We start from the raw sequence: 19,999 nt of genomic DNA, 5'->3' as shown, positions 1-19,999 counted from the left end.
ATGACGACCAAGGCAATGAATGGGAAAAGCGATAGGGAAAAAGATGATGCAAAGGTAAACAAGGATGAAAATAGGAAAAAGGGGAAAGCTAGTTTGCAGAAAAAAGGAGAGATAAAAATGGGAACATGGAATGTGAGAAGCATCAATGGAAAAGAGGAAGAACTGGTAGAAGATATGATAAGACAAAAAATAGAAATACTAGGAATAACAGAAACGAAGATGAAAGGAAAAGGTCTTAAGAAAATACACAAAGGATATTGGTTACTTTGGGTAGGAGCGGATACAAAAGAGAGAGCAAAAGAAGGAGTCGGGATAATAATTGCACCGAATAGACTACAACACGTTATAGAAGAAACATATGTTAACCAGAGAATATTATCGGTGAAAGAAGAAGAAGGAAGAGAAAGATAAATTTTTCGACGAGCTCCAAATGCAAATTGATAATGGGGAAGAAAACATAATTGTAATGGGAGATCTAAACGGTAGAGTCGGAAACAACAACAGCGGAATAGAGGAGTGTATGGGAAAAGAAGGAGAAGAAATGCTAAACAGAAATGGTAAAAGAATAATAGAAATATGTATGGAGAACAAACTAGTTATAACAAATACAAAATTTAAACATAAAGAAGTACACAAATACACGAGAGTACAAGACAGCAGAAACGAAAAATCAATCATAGATTACTTTTTGGTAAGCAGCAACAAATGGAAAAGAGTACAGGATACGAAAGTGAAAAGAGGCTCGGAGATTGGCAGTGACCACCATCTAGTAATAATGAGAATGAGAACAACAGAGGAAAAAGAAGAAAAGAGAAGAAAGGTAGTAAATGAAAAAATAAAAAGTTACAAATTAAAAGAGGAAATATATAAGAAGAAATTCCAAGAAAAATTAGATAATACTTTGAAAGGTAGGGCAAAAAATACAAATATAGAAAAAAAATGGGAATATCTAAAAACCAGCATAATCAAAGCAGCTGAGGAAACTTGCGGGAAAGCAAAAATAGCAAATACTAACATGAGGAGAACAGAATGGTGGACGGAAGAAATACGAGAGAAAATAAAGAACAAAAAAGACAAATGGAAGAGATACCTAAGCACAAAACCCCCGGAAGATTACGAAGCATATAAAGAAAAAAGGAAAGAGGTTAAAATAGCGGTGAAAGCAGGAAAGGAAAGGTCGTGGGAGAGATTTGGACAAAAAATTATAGGGAAAACCAAAAACTCTTCTACGGTGCATTAAAACAACTCAGACAAAAGAAAAAGCACATTATGCCGAATATAAAAGACAAGAATGGAAACGTACTAACAGAAGAAAAACAAATAATGGAAAGATGGAGAGAACATTTCAAAGAGCTAACTCATGTAGACAAGGACCACATAGGGGAGATACAAGAAAGGAATGAAGAACAACAAGTGGAATCCATAACGAGAGAGGAATTAGAGAAAGCAATAGAAAGAGTAAAACTGGGCATAGCACCAGGCAAGAATCATATCACTCCGGAAATGATAAAATTCATGGGGACAGAGGAAATGGATAGCATGAAAGAACTAATGAATGATATCATAAATAGAGCAGAATTACCAAAGGACTGGAAGAAAGACATTATATTACCAATACACAAAAAGGGAGACAAGAGAAACTGTAATAATTACCGAGGTATCACCATATCAAGTATCCTTGGGAAGGTATTAGCAAGAATAATAAAGACAAGAATAAAAACCCAAATAGAAACAACTATGGAAGACACACAGTGTGGATTCAGGAAGGACAGAAGCACGCAAGACCTAATATTCACATTAAGACAAGTAAGTGAGAAGGTAATCAAGAAAAATAGAGAGATACATATGTGCTTCATTGACCTGGAAAAGGCGTTTGACAGAATCCGAAGAAAGGACGTTTGGAAGACACTAACAGAAAGGGGAGTCGACAGACACATAATAGAAGTAATAAAGGATATGTACAAAAATAATACAAATACAGTAAGAACAAATAACGAGGAATCCAGAGAATTTTCTACAAGTCAAGGCGTCAAACAGGGATGCGTGCTGAGTCCACTGCTATTCTCAGTGGTACTGGATGAAGCGATAAAGAAAGCCAAGAGAAGAATGAGAAAACTAACATTAGGATACTGGCAAATGAAACAGACTCAACTATCGGAGCTACTATTTGCAGACGACATGGTATTGATAGCAGAAAACAGAGAAGACTTACAGAACAATCTTGAAATCCTAGAAGAAGAACTATCAAACATAAATATGAAAATTAATACAGAGAAAACAAAAACAATGATAATTTCAAATACGAGGAAGACACACGCAATAGAATTAGACGGGAAACAACTAGAGCAAGTGGAATATTTTAAATACCTAGGAGTAATAATCGAATCAAATGGTAAACAAGACATGGAAATAAACGAGAGAATGGGACGAACAGGAAGCTTATTTAACACTATGAAAACAACATTTTTTGAGAAAAAAGATATACCGGAAAAAGTAAAAACGGCAGTCGTTAAATCAGTAGTTAGACCAACAATCATGTATAGCAGCGAGACATGGACATTGACGGGGAGACAAAAATCCAGCGTCAATGCTATGGAAATGAGGTTCCTGAGGAAAATAGCAAACAGAAAGAGGACAGACAAAATACGAAACGAAACAATTAGACAAAACCTAAAACTAGAACCAATCAATGAAAAAATAGTAGAAGGACAACTTGATGGTTCGGGCACGTGTGTAGAATGTCGAACGAGAGGCTTACGAAACGAGTGTTCGAAACGAGAGTGCAGGGGAAAAACAAAAGACGAAGACCAAGAGTTATGTGGGTAGATGAAATCAGGAAAGAAGTCGAGAAGAAGGGATTGACATTGGAAAGTGCAAGAAATCTAACGCAAGATCGAAAAGCATGGAGACTACAATGCCAAACTCAACTCCACCAGCCTTACACCTAAAGGTAGAAAGGCTTAGGACTAAGTAAGTAAGTAAGTAAAATACATCACACACAAATTTTGATTGATGTGGACCCATCTTAAGGTCCGTCTACAGAGGCGGAACCCAGGTCAGTCCAGGTCAGCAATCCCCTAGTTGGGAGTTTTATTTTTCCATAACGTGAATCGCCTTGAAATTTACATATCCTATAAAATTATCAGCAACATAATACAACACCAATTTGATAACATTAAAGGGTTTTCACCCATGTATTTAGTAATTTAGTGGCTTAGTACAATCATTCAAGCTTAAAATGGATCCAAACCTCGCAATTCTAATTGCCTTCATCGATCTTCTTGGAAATTTGGAATTAGGTTCATTTTACCCTCCTCTTCAAACCTAACTTGGTCGCAAAGTATGCTTTTTATTTTTAAGGGGTGAAAACTACCCCTTACTCCAATAAATTTAAAACTAATGAATTAAAGCGGTAATGGGCTATAATTATTATGTTCAAATATATTAAATGTTGATTGTTTTGAGTCACGACTTTAATATTTTACAGCTCACAACCCTTAAAAACAACCCCTCATACAAAGATTATTTAAAAAATATGGTCAAGAAACATGAAATTTTTTTATTTTGGATCGTAATAGGAGAATTTTTTTTTCTTCAAGTACAAGAAGACACTTAAAATTTTTTTAATAATGCAACCACCAAAAACCACCCCTAAGAATGAAACTTGGAAAAAATTGGAATAAATGGAAGCAGTTCTAGACATCAATATGTTTAAGGTACATTCCATGTCAAATCACTCAGGCAAAAAATTTTGAATCTCCGATTTGTCTGAAAATTGGTATATAGCTTCTGCGGGACGTAAAAATAAGATATTTAAGGTCAAAAAATCTTCTTCTTCTTTTTTTCTCAAAATGTTATTTTATGCGATTTTACAGTGATTTGGTGTTTATTTAAACAAATTTGCATTTTCTGTCGTAAAGTATCAATGAAAAACATAATATTTTAATAGAACAGGGGTGGCCAAGCTTCTTAATAGTCCGAGCCACTTTTCACAAGTTGAAGTTTTTCGCGGGCCGCAATAAAATACTTATTCAAAAAGTATCTATGTATAGAAGGTATTTACAATTTTTTTAACAGAACTTTTACTTACTGAAAACCGAAATACAATTACGAAATATTTAAACTTAATTACATTTTTGTTTTCCTTCTTTTGATAATTCTTTAGAATTTGGTGATTAATATGTGACTTCTCAGTAATTCTTTTAGATGCTGGTTAGGTAATATTGATCGATGTTAGGATTTCACGAATTATAAAATGGAATAAAATGGTCCACACAAGTACGTTGTTCCTAATATGGAAATAATTCGACAAGCATTCTTTTTTAGGGTACCTTCTTGGATTCTGGTACAAATTTCCAAAATTCGGTATTCGGCGTAGTCTTATAGTTTTATTTTCGAGCTTGATCTTCTTGCATCTCTATTAATTTTAATTCTCCAGATGTTGTTTGGGTCGTATATTGGTAAGAATAAAAAATTCACCTTATGAACTATGTTCATTTCAAATGAATTCGGAAAAAAATGAAGAGACGATTTAACATATTTTAAGTCTTCAAATCTATTTTGGAGTTCGGTCAATATTCCTTCCGGCTTTTTTATATACCTACTCGTTAAGTTTTTCTAGTATAATATGGTAAAAAAATTTTTCTAAGTCGAGTAAAATGACTTAAATGCAAAATGTGTACCTAATACAAATTACAAATTACATCTGTAGCAAGAGTTATACAAAAATCGGTCTGGATTCGGTTGATTACTGACTTTTACATTGCGCCACTCTTATGTAATGTTCGTTAGCGCAGTTTTCGATATGTCATATCATTCTTATCTTGGATGGAAATGGAATTTGTTACAAAGTCTTTCATGTTTGTTGTCAGTAAATTAAAAGACATTTTGAAACACATATTATGGAACGATAATAATTTTTTTAAATCATATCTAATACAAAATTGAAAAATAACTCGGGTACAATCGAGAGCCACAAGTAATCCTTCAAAGAGCCGCATGTGGCTCGCGAGCCGCAGTTTGGCCACCCCTGTAATAGAAAGAACTCAAAAATGTCATTATATGGCATTATAACAAGTTATTTTGAATCAAAACAAGTTTTTGATCAAATTTTATAGTGTAAAAAACGTTAAAATACCGTTTTTTACATTTTCCTCCATTCCCAAAATACATTATTATCGATTTGGCTGAACATTTGCCTACAGATAGCCAAAAGATAGGACTTTAAGTGGTTAGAAGGATTTAAATTATATTTCAATACCAAAAAAGTTACATGCAGTAATATCAGACTCAAAAGTATATATTAGTCCAGTCGGGATAGCATTTGACCTTGAATGCCGAGCTGCCCAAAATTTTATTTTTCTGATCTTTAGGGGAGTCAATAGTAGCCTAAATTTAAAATCACGAATGAATTCCTCCGTTACGTTAGCCGCCATCTTGATTTTAAAGGAGAACCTTTTTTGCTCAATATCTCCGCCATTTTTAACTTCTCGACAAAAATGGTAGGAGCTGAAATTGTTCCAAATAAATCGTATTTACAATTATTACAATTTCTTTTTAACAATTTTTGTCGTGAGGTCGATATTTTCGAGTTAATTGTACTTACAGTAGACGCCTATATTTTTGACTATAATATTGCATGTAACTTTTTTGGTATTGTAATATAATTCAAGTCCTTCTCACCACTTAAAGTCCTATGTTTTGCCTATCTGTGGGCAAATTTTCAGCCAAATCGATTATGATGTATTTTGGGAATGGAGAAAAATGTAAAAAACGGTATTTTAACGTTTTCTACACTATAAAATTTAATCAAAAGCTTGTTTTGAATCAAAGTAACTTGTTATAATGCCATATAATGACATTTTTGAGCCCCTTCTATTAAAATATTATGTTTTCCATTGATACTTTACGATAGAAAATGCAAATTTGTATAAATAAACACCAAATCACTGTAAAATCGCATAAAATAACATTTTGAGAAAAAAAGAAAAAGAAAATTTTTTGACCTTAAATATCTTATTTTTACGTCCCGCAGAAGCTATATACCAATTTTCAGACAAATCGGAGGTCCAAAATTTTTTTTGCTCCAAAATTGAGTGATTTGAAATGGAATGACCCTTAAACATGTTAAATGTTTGTTGTTTTTTTTTTCAATGTAATAGTTCGATATTTTTATATGTAACAATCCTTAAAAACTACCCTTCATACAGTTATTAAAAAAATGGCTGAGATTATGAAATCATTTTATTTTCGATCTTAAGAGCACACAGTAGCGATCAACAGGTAGCAACAAACGCGGTCAAAGATTGCGAAAGTTCTGCGAACTTTCAAAAGTGAGGCAACAGTGCGTCTGTAATTAGACACTGACAGTGACGTTTATACTATCAAAAACAATAATTTATATACACATAGCGCGAAATGTTGCCAATTCAGTGACGTTCGATTTCTTGTTATAAAAAAATCGATTTTTAGTAGTTTCAATGTGACACAAAATCTAGGCACGGGATAAAAAGTTTATTTGAAGAAAGTGATTTTTTTTGTCTTTCTTAATGGCGGTACAGGCTCCTTTTTTCAATATTTTATTTAGTTGTAGAGTAATTTCCACATACTAACATATTTCTGAAATTGGGCTCTGTACCGCCTTTATTTTATTACGAATATATGTGTGCCAAATATTTCGACAAAATATTCAAAATTAGAGCCGCAATCTTGGAACGCGTTTGTTGCTACCTGTTGATCGTTACTGTTTGCTCTTAAATAGAAAAAATATATATTATTTAATTATAAAAAAACCTAATACATACAAGTTTTTAATTTGATTCAACCCCTAAAAACTACTCCTTATCATAAAAATTGGGGAAAAATCTTTTTGAAAGCTTGAAGTAATGGAATTCCGTAAGAAAATGAAAATTAACCCTTAAGCTCCTAGCGTTACATATATGTAACGCAGAAACCGCTAAAATCCTAAGCCTTAAATTCGGGAAGTGATTCTAATTTTAACTAGATGATGATACAAGACTTTCAAGGGACACTTGTTTACTAGTTTTCAGCAGTTGGTTCGAGGATTTGATCTAACCTGTTTATTTAGTTGAGTGTTTTATGTGATGGTGTTTATTATTTTTGGTAAAAATGGATCCCAAGTTTGAGAAAGTATATTTTTACCTTTCCTTTGTTATTATATTTTGTTTAAAGTGTTTTCAATTGAGAATAAATTAATGTCTTTTCTTATTGATAATATAAATTTTTAGAAATTTCATCCTGGTTTTGTAAAAAATGCCTATAATTTTTGGTGTTACATATATGTAACGCTAGGAACATATGGGAGCAAAAATCGGAACTATTGGAATTGTAACATATTGTTTGTTCCAGAAAAGGGTTTTCTCTTCAAAAAGCGCTGGAGATATTTGATTAATTGATGTTGATAAATATAGGTATTGAAACCCCAGAATTGAATGTGCTTACAGACGAGGAGTTTGGTGATGAGGAATATAATGATTTTAACAGGCTGTCCGAGAGAATTCTAAGAGCACCTATTTAACTTGTTTTACTAAATAGTGAAAGAGATTTCAAAATATATGATAATATTGACGAGGCTCAGCCTTCCAAATTATCAGCAAAAGCTAAAAAACTAGTGAAAGGAAAGTTGAAGTTGATCTTATGGACCAGAATGTAGCTAGATAGCAAGTAGTAATTTACTCTAAAAAATTCTATTTAAATTGATTTTAAGTCTATTTAAATTGATGCTGGACATAACTATGGACATAATGGTCTATTTACATTGATGTTGGACATAACTGAACATAATAGATCCTATGCCAGAACTAGAATTTCGAATATATCTAGTAACATCGGATCTTACGAAATATGGTACCAAACCAAACGATGCAGGCAGGCCATCTTCGTCCAAAGTAGTCGTAGATATAAGATATGATAAGATTGATCATCTACTTACTTATACTCCTGATAAGAAAAGGAGACGATTTGCAGATGAATGCTGTAGTTCATATGTGCGCACCACGGGTTGCAAGTGCAATGTGGGAGTGTGTATCAAGTGCAACATAGATTTTCATCTAGAATAACTTGATTATGATTTTTCATTTATCTAGTTTTGTATTTGTTTGTTAGTTTGAAATTTATAATCGAAAATATTTTAAATATGTTTGCTCCTATATCATCCTAGCGTTACATATATGTAACGGCAATTTTCTAAAAAATCAAAAATAATTAAGAAAAAAAATGTATGTATTTTGTTTTAACCTTCTCCTGAATGCATCAAAATAAAAAAAAATAAAAATTTTCTAAATAAATTAATTCAGGATCTTAAGGGTTAATAAATTGTTGCTTATGATATAATGATATTTAAAAAAATTGTATCCCATAAAAATATACGTTGGCGGGAAATTAAACTTTTTAAACTTCACATTTTGATGATAATGCAAAATATTTATTTTACAACATTAAATTGAGTATAAAATTAATATGATTTTTAAAGTATATATTATCAATAATTTCGTCTATTTCTTCTGCATCAACTTCCTTTTCTTCTTGGTCGACAGGAGGACAATTTTGGCAGCTATCACCAGAGTAAGAACCGCAAGATTGATTGCAATATAATTAAAATATGCGACACCCACAAGTTGAGCCACATTCTTTTTTGTAATTGCAAAATATCATTTTAGGTAGTTCTTCTAGTGCAGGAATATCCGTCATTTTGTTTGGTACCAAGGTGCCATTCACTTTTGTCCATCCCCGATCAGAAAAATTGAGAGTTTTGTTGCCCGATATGTAAATACAAAGCAGATACTGCATGTATAAAAGAATAAATACCCCAAAAACATCAAAATTTAGACGCTCCGTAATTTTCAAACATCTCTAGAAAAATGTATTTGGTGTTTTAACAATAACCCGGCTTCCCTTTAAGCTTTTTGCACTTACTCTCACATCGTTTTGTAGGGAATTTCATGAGCTATAAGCTCATGAGAGCTGCAATCTTTCTCGACCCTTTTCTTCAGAGAATTTTAATGGGCTAAAAAGACACACTTTGCATTGAAATCAATACTTTAAACGCTTATATCTCACTTAATGTATAAGCTACGTGAGTTATAAAAAGCAAAATTTTCAGTAAAAAAAGCTAAATTTTTGGTCTGAACACTTTTTTTCATAAATCCAATAGTTTTTGAGATATTTTAAAAAAATAACGTATTTTTTGAAAAATCGAAAAAAGTAATTTACTTAAAACAAGTTTTTCAAAATGTAATTGTTCTAAATAATTCAAACTTTTGGAACGTGTTGTCGGAACATAAATAAAGTTAATTTTACATGGGCTACGATTAATATTAATTTTGACGCACATGGCATACGTTTTACCGTCATTTTTCTTTTATAAATTCGAGGTATTTGACTAATTTTCGTCATAACTTGTTTAACTTTCATGCTAGAGGCTTTTCTCAAAGATTATTTTAAAGGTTTAAAAAAATACTTTTAAAAATACTGTTTATTCACATTTTTTATGAAAAATGAATCATTTTTCCGATATTTGAGCTCAAATCTTTGCATAAATTTACGAAAAACAAAAAATTCGTTTTCAATGACTCATGTTGCTTAATATTATCTAACAAATTTAATTTAACCTGACTAGTTTATTTTTTTATAATCTTCAATTTTAATAAGGATGATTTTTTCCTGATAACGCGTAATTTTCGAGTTAGTCGCGAAAAACTATTTTTTTTTGTCTTCAATCGCGAATAACTCAGAAATTATTAAGTTAAGTAATAGTTATTTATGTACCAAGTCAGTAAAGTGACTCTTTATCGAACGAGTCTGATATTACGAGCAGATGGAGCGAGGCGAGTAACAGACGAGTTCGATAAAATGTCTTTACTGACGTGGTGCATACAAAATTTTATCGCCAATCATAAAAAACAATAACACTTAGTACCCCTTACTTAAATCAAACCCTTACTTAATTACATAATTCTAATGAAAAAAGAGTGTGTGTACTTTGTACGCACGTAAGAAGTTATACTTCTATTATTATAATTTTAACGAAATAAATATATTTTAAACAGTTTAATCGTATGTTTATTTAAATATTTAACTAATTTTAATACTTAAAATAAAATACCAAATTTTAAAAATACCGTTAGTAGTTATGTGTTATGTCATTGTTTATGAAGTGTAGCGCAGTGAAAGTGAAAGCGCAGTTGCTTTTTCCTTGATGAATAGTAGAAAATCTAAATAAATATATGTATTTGCTAACAAATTATCAGTAAATATATATCACCGTCCTACATATAATCGAATTAACAAAAACACCATTTCATACTATATTAACATTAATACAAAACTTAAAAGATTTAAGAATTTTTTAAAATTTTAGATGAAATAAAAATTTCGTATGACAGTAATGACAGTGACAGAATGCTTTGGCATGATGGCCGATTTCGATAGTTGTTATCAATATTGAATACCCAATTACTAAATATGTAAAGTTTTGATTTATGTTTTATGAATATAATTGGAAAATATTTCACTGGAATTTTTGAGTTATTTATGAAAAACCGCTTTAGAACCTGCATTTTTTTCACAAAAAAATTAAATCTTTGATCCTTAATAACTCAGAAAGTATTGATTTATTTTAATAAATTCATCTACCAAATTTTGCTCAGAATTTGTCCCTTTATTGATTTATGTGGTTATTTTTAATAAAATAATTTTAACCCCCGAGGAGGAGTGACATCCATCCACAGCGTAAAAGCGCAAGTTAGCACCATGTCACTTTTGTTTCTTGATGTATGCTCTAACTACTCAGCAATTTTCATGAAAATAGATGGAGGTTCAACGAGATCGGTGGAGAAAACCTTCAGTGACTGCACTAAGTGTTTTCCATGAGAATATTTTATTTCTTGGCGCTTTCTTTTACAATTTTTTTAACAATTACATATTAAATAACTCATTAGTGTTAAAATAAGAATCTTTTATAGCTAAACTAAATTATAGCTATGCTGAAAAAAGGGATATTAGTAATTATGTGTGCAATATAAGAGGTGTCTTTAACTATTCTAATTGGGAAATAAGCCACAATTTAACTTGAAAAAATAAATGTATTAACGTTTCGACTTCCACTTCAGACGTCGTTGTCAAAATACAAAATCTTAATAAATTAAGGACTGTCTTTGTGTATGCATTGATTCCTGTACAAGTTGGAATCCATAAAATGCCTTTAAGTTCATTTTTTTGTTTCAGCATTCTGATGGCTCCATCGAAACACACATACAGTTAAGTCCTCACACACCTGCGGGAGATCCTCCAGAACCAGAAGAACTAATAAAGGCCATTCAAGATTTAGAAGTAAATATTGCTTCATCTGATGAAGTGGTTAGAGAGAGAATTGCTAAATTACCGAGAGAAGTGTCTGAGGTATCCCTGATATCTAAAATACAAGGTGAGTTAGGAGCTATTGTAATAGAAGTAATACCAGTTCGAGACCCTCGATCGCTAATGTGTTGAAGATTGTTCTGTGCTCTGTCTGCTATCTTGATGTCTTACTCCTATTTAGCTGTAATCCATACTCTTTACTTTTCTCCTTCAGGCGGTCATTATGTTTTCCAGTTCTGCTTTGTCTTTCAAATGTTACTTTTTGAGGAGTCTTCGAAAACAAGCTTTACTTTCTAGATTTACTAATGTCTGGAGATCTTTTAAATTTTCTGCAATTCTCCATCTAGTCTTCCTCCCTCTTGTCTATCATTCAAAGCCTCCCTAAATCCCGCATCCAGAGTATAGATTAAAAAAACTGGGTGACAAAACACAACTCTGTCGTACTCCACGTTTGATGGGCAATTTGTTAGTGAATATGCACAGTTTATATAGGGTGAGGCAGATAACTGGCCTATTAGAAATATCTCGAGAACTAAAGGCAACAGAATCATAAAAATTGGAATAAAGAGGTTTTGAAGGATGATCTATTAAACGGAAATATTTTCATCTCTTTGCTTATAACTTCGTTTTTTTTTTAATGGGACACCCTGTATATTTTTATATTTGTGGATTCTCCTCAATATCTTCTTTCTTAAAATACGAGGTTTTGTGATATTATACATTATGATGAAAAATACGTAAAATTTTATTAGGTTGGCCGTGAAAATATTCAATCACAAATCATTTTTCAGAAATAAATACATATTAATCCAGACTGATCCTTAAAATTACCAATAATGGTTTAGCTATCAAAATAGCTACGTAGTTAAGATTGTTGGTGCGATTAACAACTAAGCACAAATTAAAGCAGTTAGGTATAGGGAATGCTTAAGAAATAAAAAAGTACCATAAAATATCATTTCATTACAATACTAAAATACAGGGTGTTCCCTTTAAGAAAACTCAGAAAATACTCATTCCGAGTTTCGACCAACCCTGTATACTAAACTTAAAAATTTAGCTATTCTAATGATTCTTAACGATAGTAGACTATATTAAAAATCATTTGAACGTAAGTAGAGTTTTAGATGTCAAACTACTACAATTCTACAGGGTATGAATGTTGCTACGAAATTAATAAAAAAGCGTAATGATCTTTTAAAGTACCCTGTACAACATTACAAAACCTCATATTTTAAGAAAGAACACATCGAAGAGATTACAAAAATGTAAAAATATACAGGGTGTCCCATTTAAAAAAACGAAGTTATAAGAAACTTCCGGTATAACCGGAAGTAGCAAATAGATGAAAATATTTTCATTAAACAGATGACTTCAAAATCCCTTAATTCAAATTTTCATGATTCTGTTGCCTTTAGTTCTCGAGATATTTCTAATAGGCCCTTTATTTGCCTCACCCTTTACAGTTGTTGTTTTTTAATAACTGATCGATTTGACCGTTACTTGATGGAAGTTCATTTTATATAACAATAAAACACTGAAAACGTTTGTTTTTTATACTTCCACAAAATTTATTACAACTATGTGACTACAGCTGTTTCGGCTGAGAAAGGCACTCTGTCGAAACAGCTGTAGTCACATAGTTATAATAAATTTTGTGGAGGTATAGAAAACAAACGTTTTCAGTGTTTTATTGTTGTTTTTTATAAATTGTAAAATGTTTCGCCAAGATTTAAACAACTAACTTTCCTACGGAAACAATCGGGACTAGTACATAGACAGTTTGTCAACAGCAATCAACACTTATTAAACGGTTTTCTTTACTTCAATAGTTTTGCATCAAATCTTTAGACGTTAATTTGACTGACTTTTCTTCAATGCAAATGAATGAAAATTTGCAGACATATGCATTCACCGGAACAATACACGAATAGTCAATAATTTTTTTTATGTTTATTAATTGTTTAAATAAAAAAAATGATTTTAATGGAAAATGCTAAAATCCTCTTGTTTTTTACAATGTAGAAACTTGAAACTTTTACGGATTGTAGCTAATGATATGAATTATACATAATTTCACTTTTTACGTTAATTGTTGACGTTATGCTTCATAAGTAAACAATAAAGTTTCAAATTTTGAACGCTCATATATTTGTTTATATATTAATCGGCGTTTATTCGTGTCAAATTTCAATACGATACGAAACAAAACTTCAACCAAAACTCGAATTCAAAAATTCGTGTTATTATCATAGTCTTAGAAAAACCACCGGTAGAGACGTTTTGTGCTACAATTAACATTAGAATTCGTTTTGTCGTATTAATTAATTTAACGCTTTTCTTTAGTTCAATCGTTTGGGTCAAATCTTTAGACGTTAATTTTCAATGCAAATGACTAAAAATTTGCAGACATATGCATCCGCGGGAACAATACACGATTAGTCAATAAAAATTTTTTTGTTTATTAATTGTTTAAATAAAAATACGATTTTAACGTAAAATGCTTAAATTCTCTTGTTTTTTACAATGAAGAAACTTGAAACTTTTACAGATTGTAGCTAATTATATAAACTATACATAATTTCACTTTTTACGTTAATTTTTTACTTTGTGCTTCATAAATAAACAATAAAGTTTCAAATTTTTTGCCGATTCCGACTACTTTTCATGTTTGTACCTACATCATATGTTTTATACATATTTTAATAAACATGGCGATATATTTTAAAATTTGAAAAGTGTAAGACTAAAAAGTAAAAAAAATATTTTTAAGAACCGCTTTTCTTTAGTTAAGAGTGACTAAAATTAAACATAAAAAAATCAACGAAAAATAAAAAAATAAAAAAAATTGAAAAAATCACATTCATTAAAGAAAAACGTGGTGCGAAAACCGTTTATTCAATGAAGCTTTTCTTTGACGAATGTGTTAGATTTTTTCAATTTTTTTCTTTTTCGTTGATTTTTTATAATATGTTTAATTTTAGTCACTCGTAACTAAAGAAAAGCGGTTCTTAAAAATATTTTTTCATATTTTTTTATTTTTATATTGTTTTACAGATAAGGACACCGCTGAAAAGTTAAGCAAACAAGTGACGGAGGCTGTCCAATTACTTAGTGAATACAACAGTAGGTTAGTTTGTGAGATGGAACACAGAAAAAGGGTGTCAGTGATGATGACAGATTTCTTGTACGTTCAGAAAGAATTACTGCAACAAGCTCATGTAACCTTAGATGTAAGTATAATAAATGGGTTTGATACAACATTTTTAATTGTTTTAAAATTCATTATCATTTTCATATTATTTAGGAAGTCTGCCTTTTTAATTTAACATGTGTTTGCGATTATTTTTGAATGATTCTAATTTCCAATCGTATAGTAAGATTTTTCATCACTTGTTTAGAATAGAATAGAAATATGCTTTATTGTCACTGAAAATTTTTACAATTTTATGAACAAAGCTTACATTATAGTCAAAAGAAAAATAATATCAATAACAAATAACAACTACAATTTACTAAAATTAGATAAATCGTCAATATACAGTACAGTCGGAAAAATGAAAGATTACCCATGAACGATCATATCAATCAATTATTTTGTATTTGCTGTATTTGCAATCAATTATTTTAGAAAAAGACAGCAAATACAAAATAAGTGATTGATGTGATCGTTCATGGACAATCTTTCATTTTTTCGACTGTATATAAGGTATAAAAGCAAAGACAAAAACAATTTATTGCAAAATTTATATAAATTGCAAATTGAACATACTTAAAACAAATAAAATACAACATTAGGAACTGATAAGTTTGAGCTACTGCGTATGAAACCCAATTTTCTTAGTTATTCATTAAGAAATTCTTCTATTGAATAATATGGTCTTTTAGATAGATAGGCTTTTGTCATTTTACGGAACTTTGGGAAAGATGTTGCAGATTTAAGTTGTAAAGGGAGATGGTTGTAAAGGTTTTTTGCGGAATATAATACAGATTTCTTTAGTAACTCAGTGGATGGGATCGGTAAATAAATATCAAAGATTGAATTTCTGGTGGAGTAAAGATGATTGGGCCTTGCTGGAAAGACATAAAGGTGTTTATGAATTAAACAAACCGTGTCTAGGATATATAAAGATAGAAGTGTCAAAATTCCGTGATCTCTGAAGTAACTTCTGCAATGTGTAGATCTTCTGAGGACAAACCGATATCTTATTGCTCTTTTTTGCAATTTAAAAATAACATCAAATTGAGCAGCTGAACTAGAACCCCAAAAAGGAAGACCATATCGAAGATGAGACTCGAACAACGAAAAATATGTTATTTTATAAGATGCTAAATTGAGTTCCCTTGAGACAGATCTTATTGCATAGTAAACTGAGGCGAGTTTCTTACTTAACGAATCGATATGAAGGGACCATTTGAGGTTGCTGTCTAAAAAAATACCAAAAAATTTTACAGAATCAACGGTACTGATCTGGCTGTTATTAAGAGGCAAAGGTTGAAGAGCTCCAGGATAATGCTACTGTTTTATCTACGTTAAGAGAGAGTAAATTAGAGTCAGACCAGGTCTTTAGCGTCAGCAGATGCGAAGTTATAATTTCATGAAGAGATGCAATAGTTGAGTTGCTCCAATTGATACTGGTATTATCAGCAAAAAGAACAATTTTCCCATCGATTTTTAAATTAGTGATGTCATTTATAAAGATAAGGAACAGAAGAGGATCCAATACTGAACCTTTTAATTCTGTCTACAATCAGATTATTATTATACTGGGAATAATCTACTTATACACTATGATACTGGTAATCAATTTTAAGTATTTTGTTCCTGTTTAATTACGACTTTCCTAGTTTTGTCAACTGTCACATTTAAGAAATTGAACTATAATAAACTTTTAGTTGTGCAGCTAATGCTAATGTCCAATTGTCACGAGGATACAAATCGGCAATTTTAAGCGCTCGGGTGTAATTCGGTAAGGTTATTTCATAAATAAAACTGTATTTATAAATAATTTTAACTAATATTTTATTGATATTTTTCAATAATACAAGAGTAACTTTTAGTACTAAAATACCTCATAATTCTAGTGTCAGAAATGCTTAAAAATTAAAGACAAAATGTTATGCTATAAAATAACCACCTAAAGCATAAAACGGAAGCATAATATGACAGTACTAGAAATTCGGAATTTATGGAATCGATTTTTCTCTGAAAGATAAATAGGCGTACCAGCTTTCTGTTTTCTAAATAGAAGCATTCTGGAGGTATTAATAAAAGGAATTACAAGACGCCATCTTCAAATAGGTCTAGCTCCCTTAGGAACCATTTTTGGACTAGGTGAATTGGGATACATTGTCTTGAAAATTATCTGAGAAATCTCCGGTCTTCGTTTGTCAGAAGAGTTTCTGGACACCCCTGTATATAAGAAACCAGACAACCAATAGAAATACGTCTAATACGTATAAAATAATATAACCAATTCACTGGGTTTTTGAATTAGTATCTCACCCTAGTAGTGCTACCTATCTACAGGGTGGGGCATTATTGTGACAAAGTCCAATTACTCGTTTGTCGTAAGAGATACGAAAAAAGTTATTTACATAAAAGTTGGGGCACGGATAGTACCATAATTTAAAAATATTTTCAGATATACAGGGTCACCCGTATTGACAGGGTGATGTTTTTTTAAATGTTCGGGAAACTTATGTTTTTTTAAATGGAACACCCTGTATATTTTTGCATTTCTGGATTCTCCTCGATGTCTTCTTCTTTCTCAAAATGTAGGGTTTTGTAATATTATACGAGGTGGTTTAAAAGATAATTACGTTTTATTGTTACTTTCATAGCAACATTCACACCATGTAGAATTGTAGTGATTTGACATAAAAGTTTCTATTTGTGGTCAAACGATTTTTAATATAGTCTACTGTTGTTAAACATTAATAATATAGCGAAAAGTTTAATCTTAATATATACAGGGTTGGTCAAAACTCGGAATGAGTATTTTTTGAGTTTTCTTAAATGGAACACCCTGTATTTTAGTATTCTAATGAAATGATATTTTATGCTACTTTTTTATTTCTTAAGCATTCCCCATACCTAAGTGCTTTAATTTTTGAGTTATTCGTGATTCTTTAATCCAAACAATTGCAACAAAAATTACGTGAAATTTTATTAGGTGGCTGTGCAAATATTCATTCAAAAATAATTTTTCGAAAAAAAGTAGATATTAATCTAGACTGATTCTTAATTTATTAATTTTGGATGAGATATCCAAATACCTACGTAGTTAAGATTGTTGGTGCGTAAAATATTAATAATAACATACAAGATTCTACCTAGTTGGCTATGACAATAAATTTGCTAAAACATTTGACATTATACTTTTTTATAGTTCCAGTTGCTTTGTTACCATTACTAATATGAATTTTTCTTATGAGTAACTGATCAAAATGGTTTTTTTGCTAGGAGAGTATAACAAAAATGTGCTACTAGCAATAAGAATTTTTTATCAGCAATTCCCTGATAGACGAAAGCCAAGAAGAGAAACTTTTGAAAGTAGACTAAAACGATTTCAACAGTTTAGGTCTAGATAGTTAGATCATAAGAACGTTCTTCCTAATATGCAGATCCTCAGTTACACTAAGGATTACATTTAATTTATTTTATTCATTTACAATTTATTCGATCAGGTTACTCGTAATTTATCCAGTCCGTTGAAACGGTTTTAGTATACTCTCAAAAGTTTCTCTTCTTGGTTTTCGTTTATCAGGGAATTGCTGATGAAAAATTCTTATTGCTAGTAGCACATTTTTGTTATACTCTCCTAGCACAAAAACCATTTTAATCAGTTACTCATCAGTTATTTATTAAAAAAATTAATATTAGTAATGGTAACAAAACAACTGGAACTATAAAAAAGTATAATCTCAAATGTTTTAGAAAATATATTGTCATAGCCACCTAGGTAGAATCTTGTATGTTTTTATTAATATTTTACGTACGAAAAATTTTAACTACGTAGGTATTTGGATATCTCATCCAAAATTAATAAATTAAGGATCAGTCTAGATTCTAGATTAATATCTACTTTTTTTGGAAAAATTATTTTTGATTGAATATTTGCACAACCACCTAATAAAATTTCACGTAATTTTTGTTGCAATTAATGTTTGGATTAAAGAATCACGAATAACTTAAAATTTAAATCACTTAGGTATAGGGAATGCTTAAGAAATAAAAAAGTACCATAAAATATCATTTCATTAGAATACTAAAATATAGGGTGTTCCATTTAAGAAAACTCGAGTATTGACCAACCCTGTATATTAATATTAAACTTTTCGCTATATTATTAATGTTTAACAATAGACTATATTAAAAATCGTTTGACCATAAATAGAAACTTTGATGTCAAATCACTACAATTCTACAGGGTGTGAATGTTGCTACGAAATTAACAATAAAACGTAATTATCTTTTAATCTACCTCATATAGGGTGAGTCATGAGGAACTGTACATACTCCTACCTCGTATAGAGGCCCATATGGGGAATAACAAATGACCATTAAAAAGTGTGTGCTCCCATTGTTTAATAATATACAGGACGAGTTTCGCATTTTGACAGAAGTTTATATTAGTCATAATTTTTGAACGGTCAGATCGATGTGTCTCTTATTTTGGTCAATCGTTACACTATTACCACCTAATCAACTGATTTATTCAAACAAGGAAAAAATCAGGTCCGGCTTTAAAAAATTAGTTCGTTTGGGTCTTAGAAAAAATTTCACCCTGTATACGCTTTTTGAAAACTCTAATATGAATTTTACAAATTAGACAAATAGGCCATTAAAATTGCATAATTATTTTTTCCCCACACATTACTTAATTTTTATTAAAAAATCAAATTTGTCAAAATCGCAATTTTACCATAAAAATAAAAAAAATTCAACAACGTTTTTCTTAAAATTAAAAGTTTCACCATTTTTTTTTTCTATAACACGTCTAGATCTAAAACTCCCCATAACACTTCTCTTTGGACTCTATTCGCGGTGTGCAAGTACTTGGAAGGGAAACGAGAAACGACCGTGCGCGAGTCGCGGAGAAATATTGCAACTATTTTAAATAATTCATATTGTCTATTGAAATTGTCAAATTGACGTATATTTTATACCTTCTGTCATTAAAGCAGAAAAATTATATATTGCTCCACAATATTGATATAATATGCAATTATTATATAAAGGTAAATTTAATTAATTGTATTTTGCTTGCAGTACTGCATTTTAATAACTAATTTTATTTACTTACAATTCTTTACGTTTTCTGTACATAACCTGAACCTTATTTTTTCTTCTTATTATTTTTTTGGACTATGGCCTTGACAATTATCCAGTAACCAGGACTAATATAATTGGCCAATATAATTAAAAGTGCGAATAAAAGTACAGAGCGTAGAAATAGGGGTCGCTTTGCCGAACTCGCACGGTCCTAATGGTTTAACATAGACGTGATCAAATAGATAAATTTTAAATTTTTTCACTTAATTTTTGCGATTTAACTTTGCAGTTCTCGAAGCTGCAACTTTTATTTTTAAAAATTCATAACTTTTACGAGAAGAAGAC

General features: G+C 30.7%; 1 protein-coding gene across 1 annotated transcript in view; it reads left to right on the top strand.

The window, feature by feature from the left end:
• LOC114343673 (regulation of nuclear pre-mRNA domain-containing protein 1B) overlaps positions 1-19,999 on the top strand; it is a 79,383-nt gene that overhangs the window by 32,736 nt on the left and 26,648 nt on the right. The window contains exons 4-5 of the mRNA XM_028294508.2: positions 11,245-11,443; positions 14,434-14,609. Of these exons, the coding sequence (XP_028150309.1) occupies positions 11,245-11,443; positions 14,434-14,609 (375 nt within the window). The remainder of the gene's footprint in view (positions 1-11,244; positions 11,444-14,433; positions 14,610-19,999) is intronic.

Source organism: Diabrotica virgifera, chromosome 9, assembly GCF_917563875.1.
Source record: "Diabrotica virgifera virgifera chromosome 9, PGI_DIABVI_V3a".
NCBI classification, from domain to species: Eukaryota; Metazoa; Arthropoda; class Insecta; order Coleoptera; family Chrysomelidae; genus Diabrotica; species Diabrotica virgifera.
This window is presented reverse-complemented; position numbering and strand designations above follow the sequence as displayed.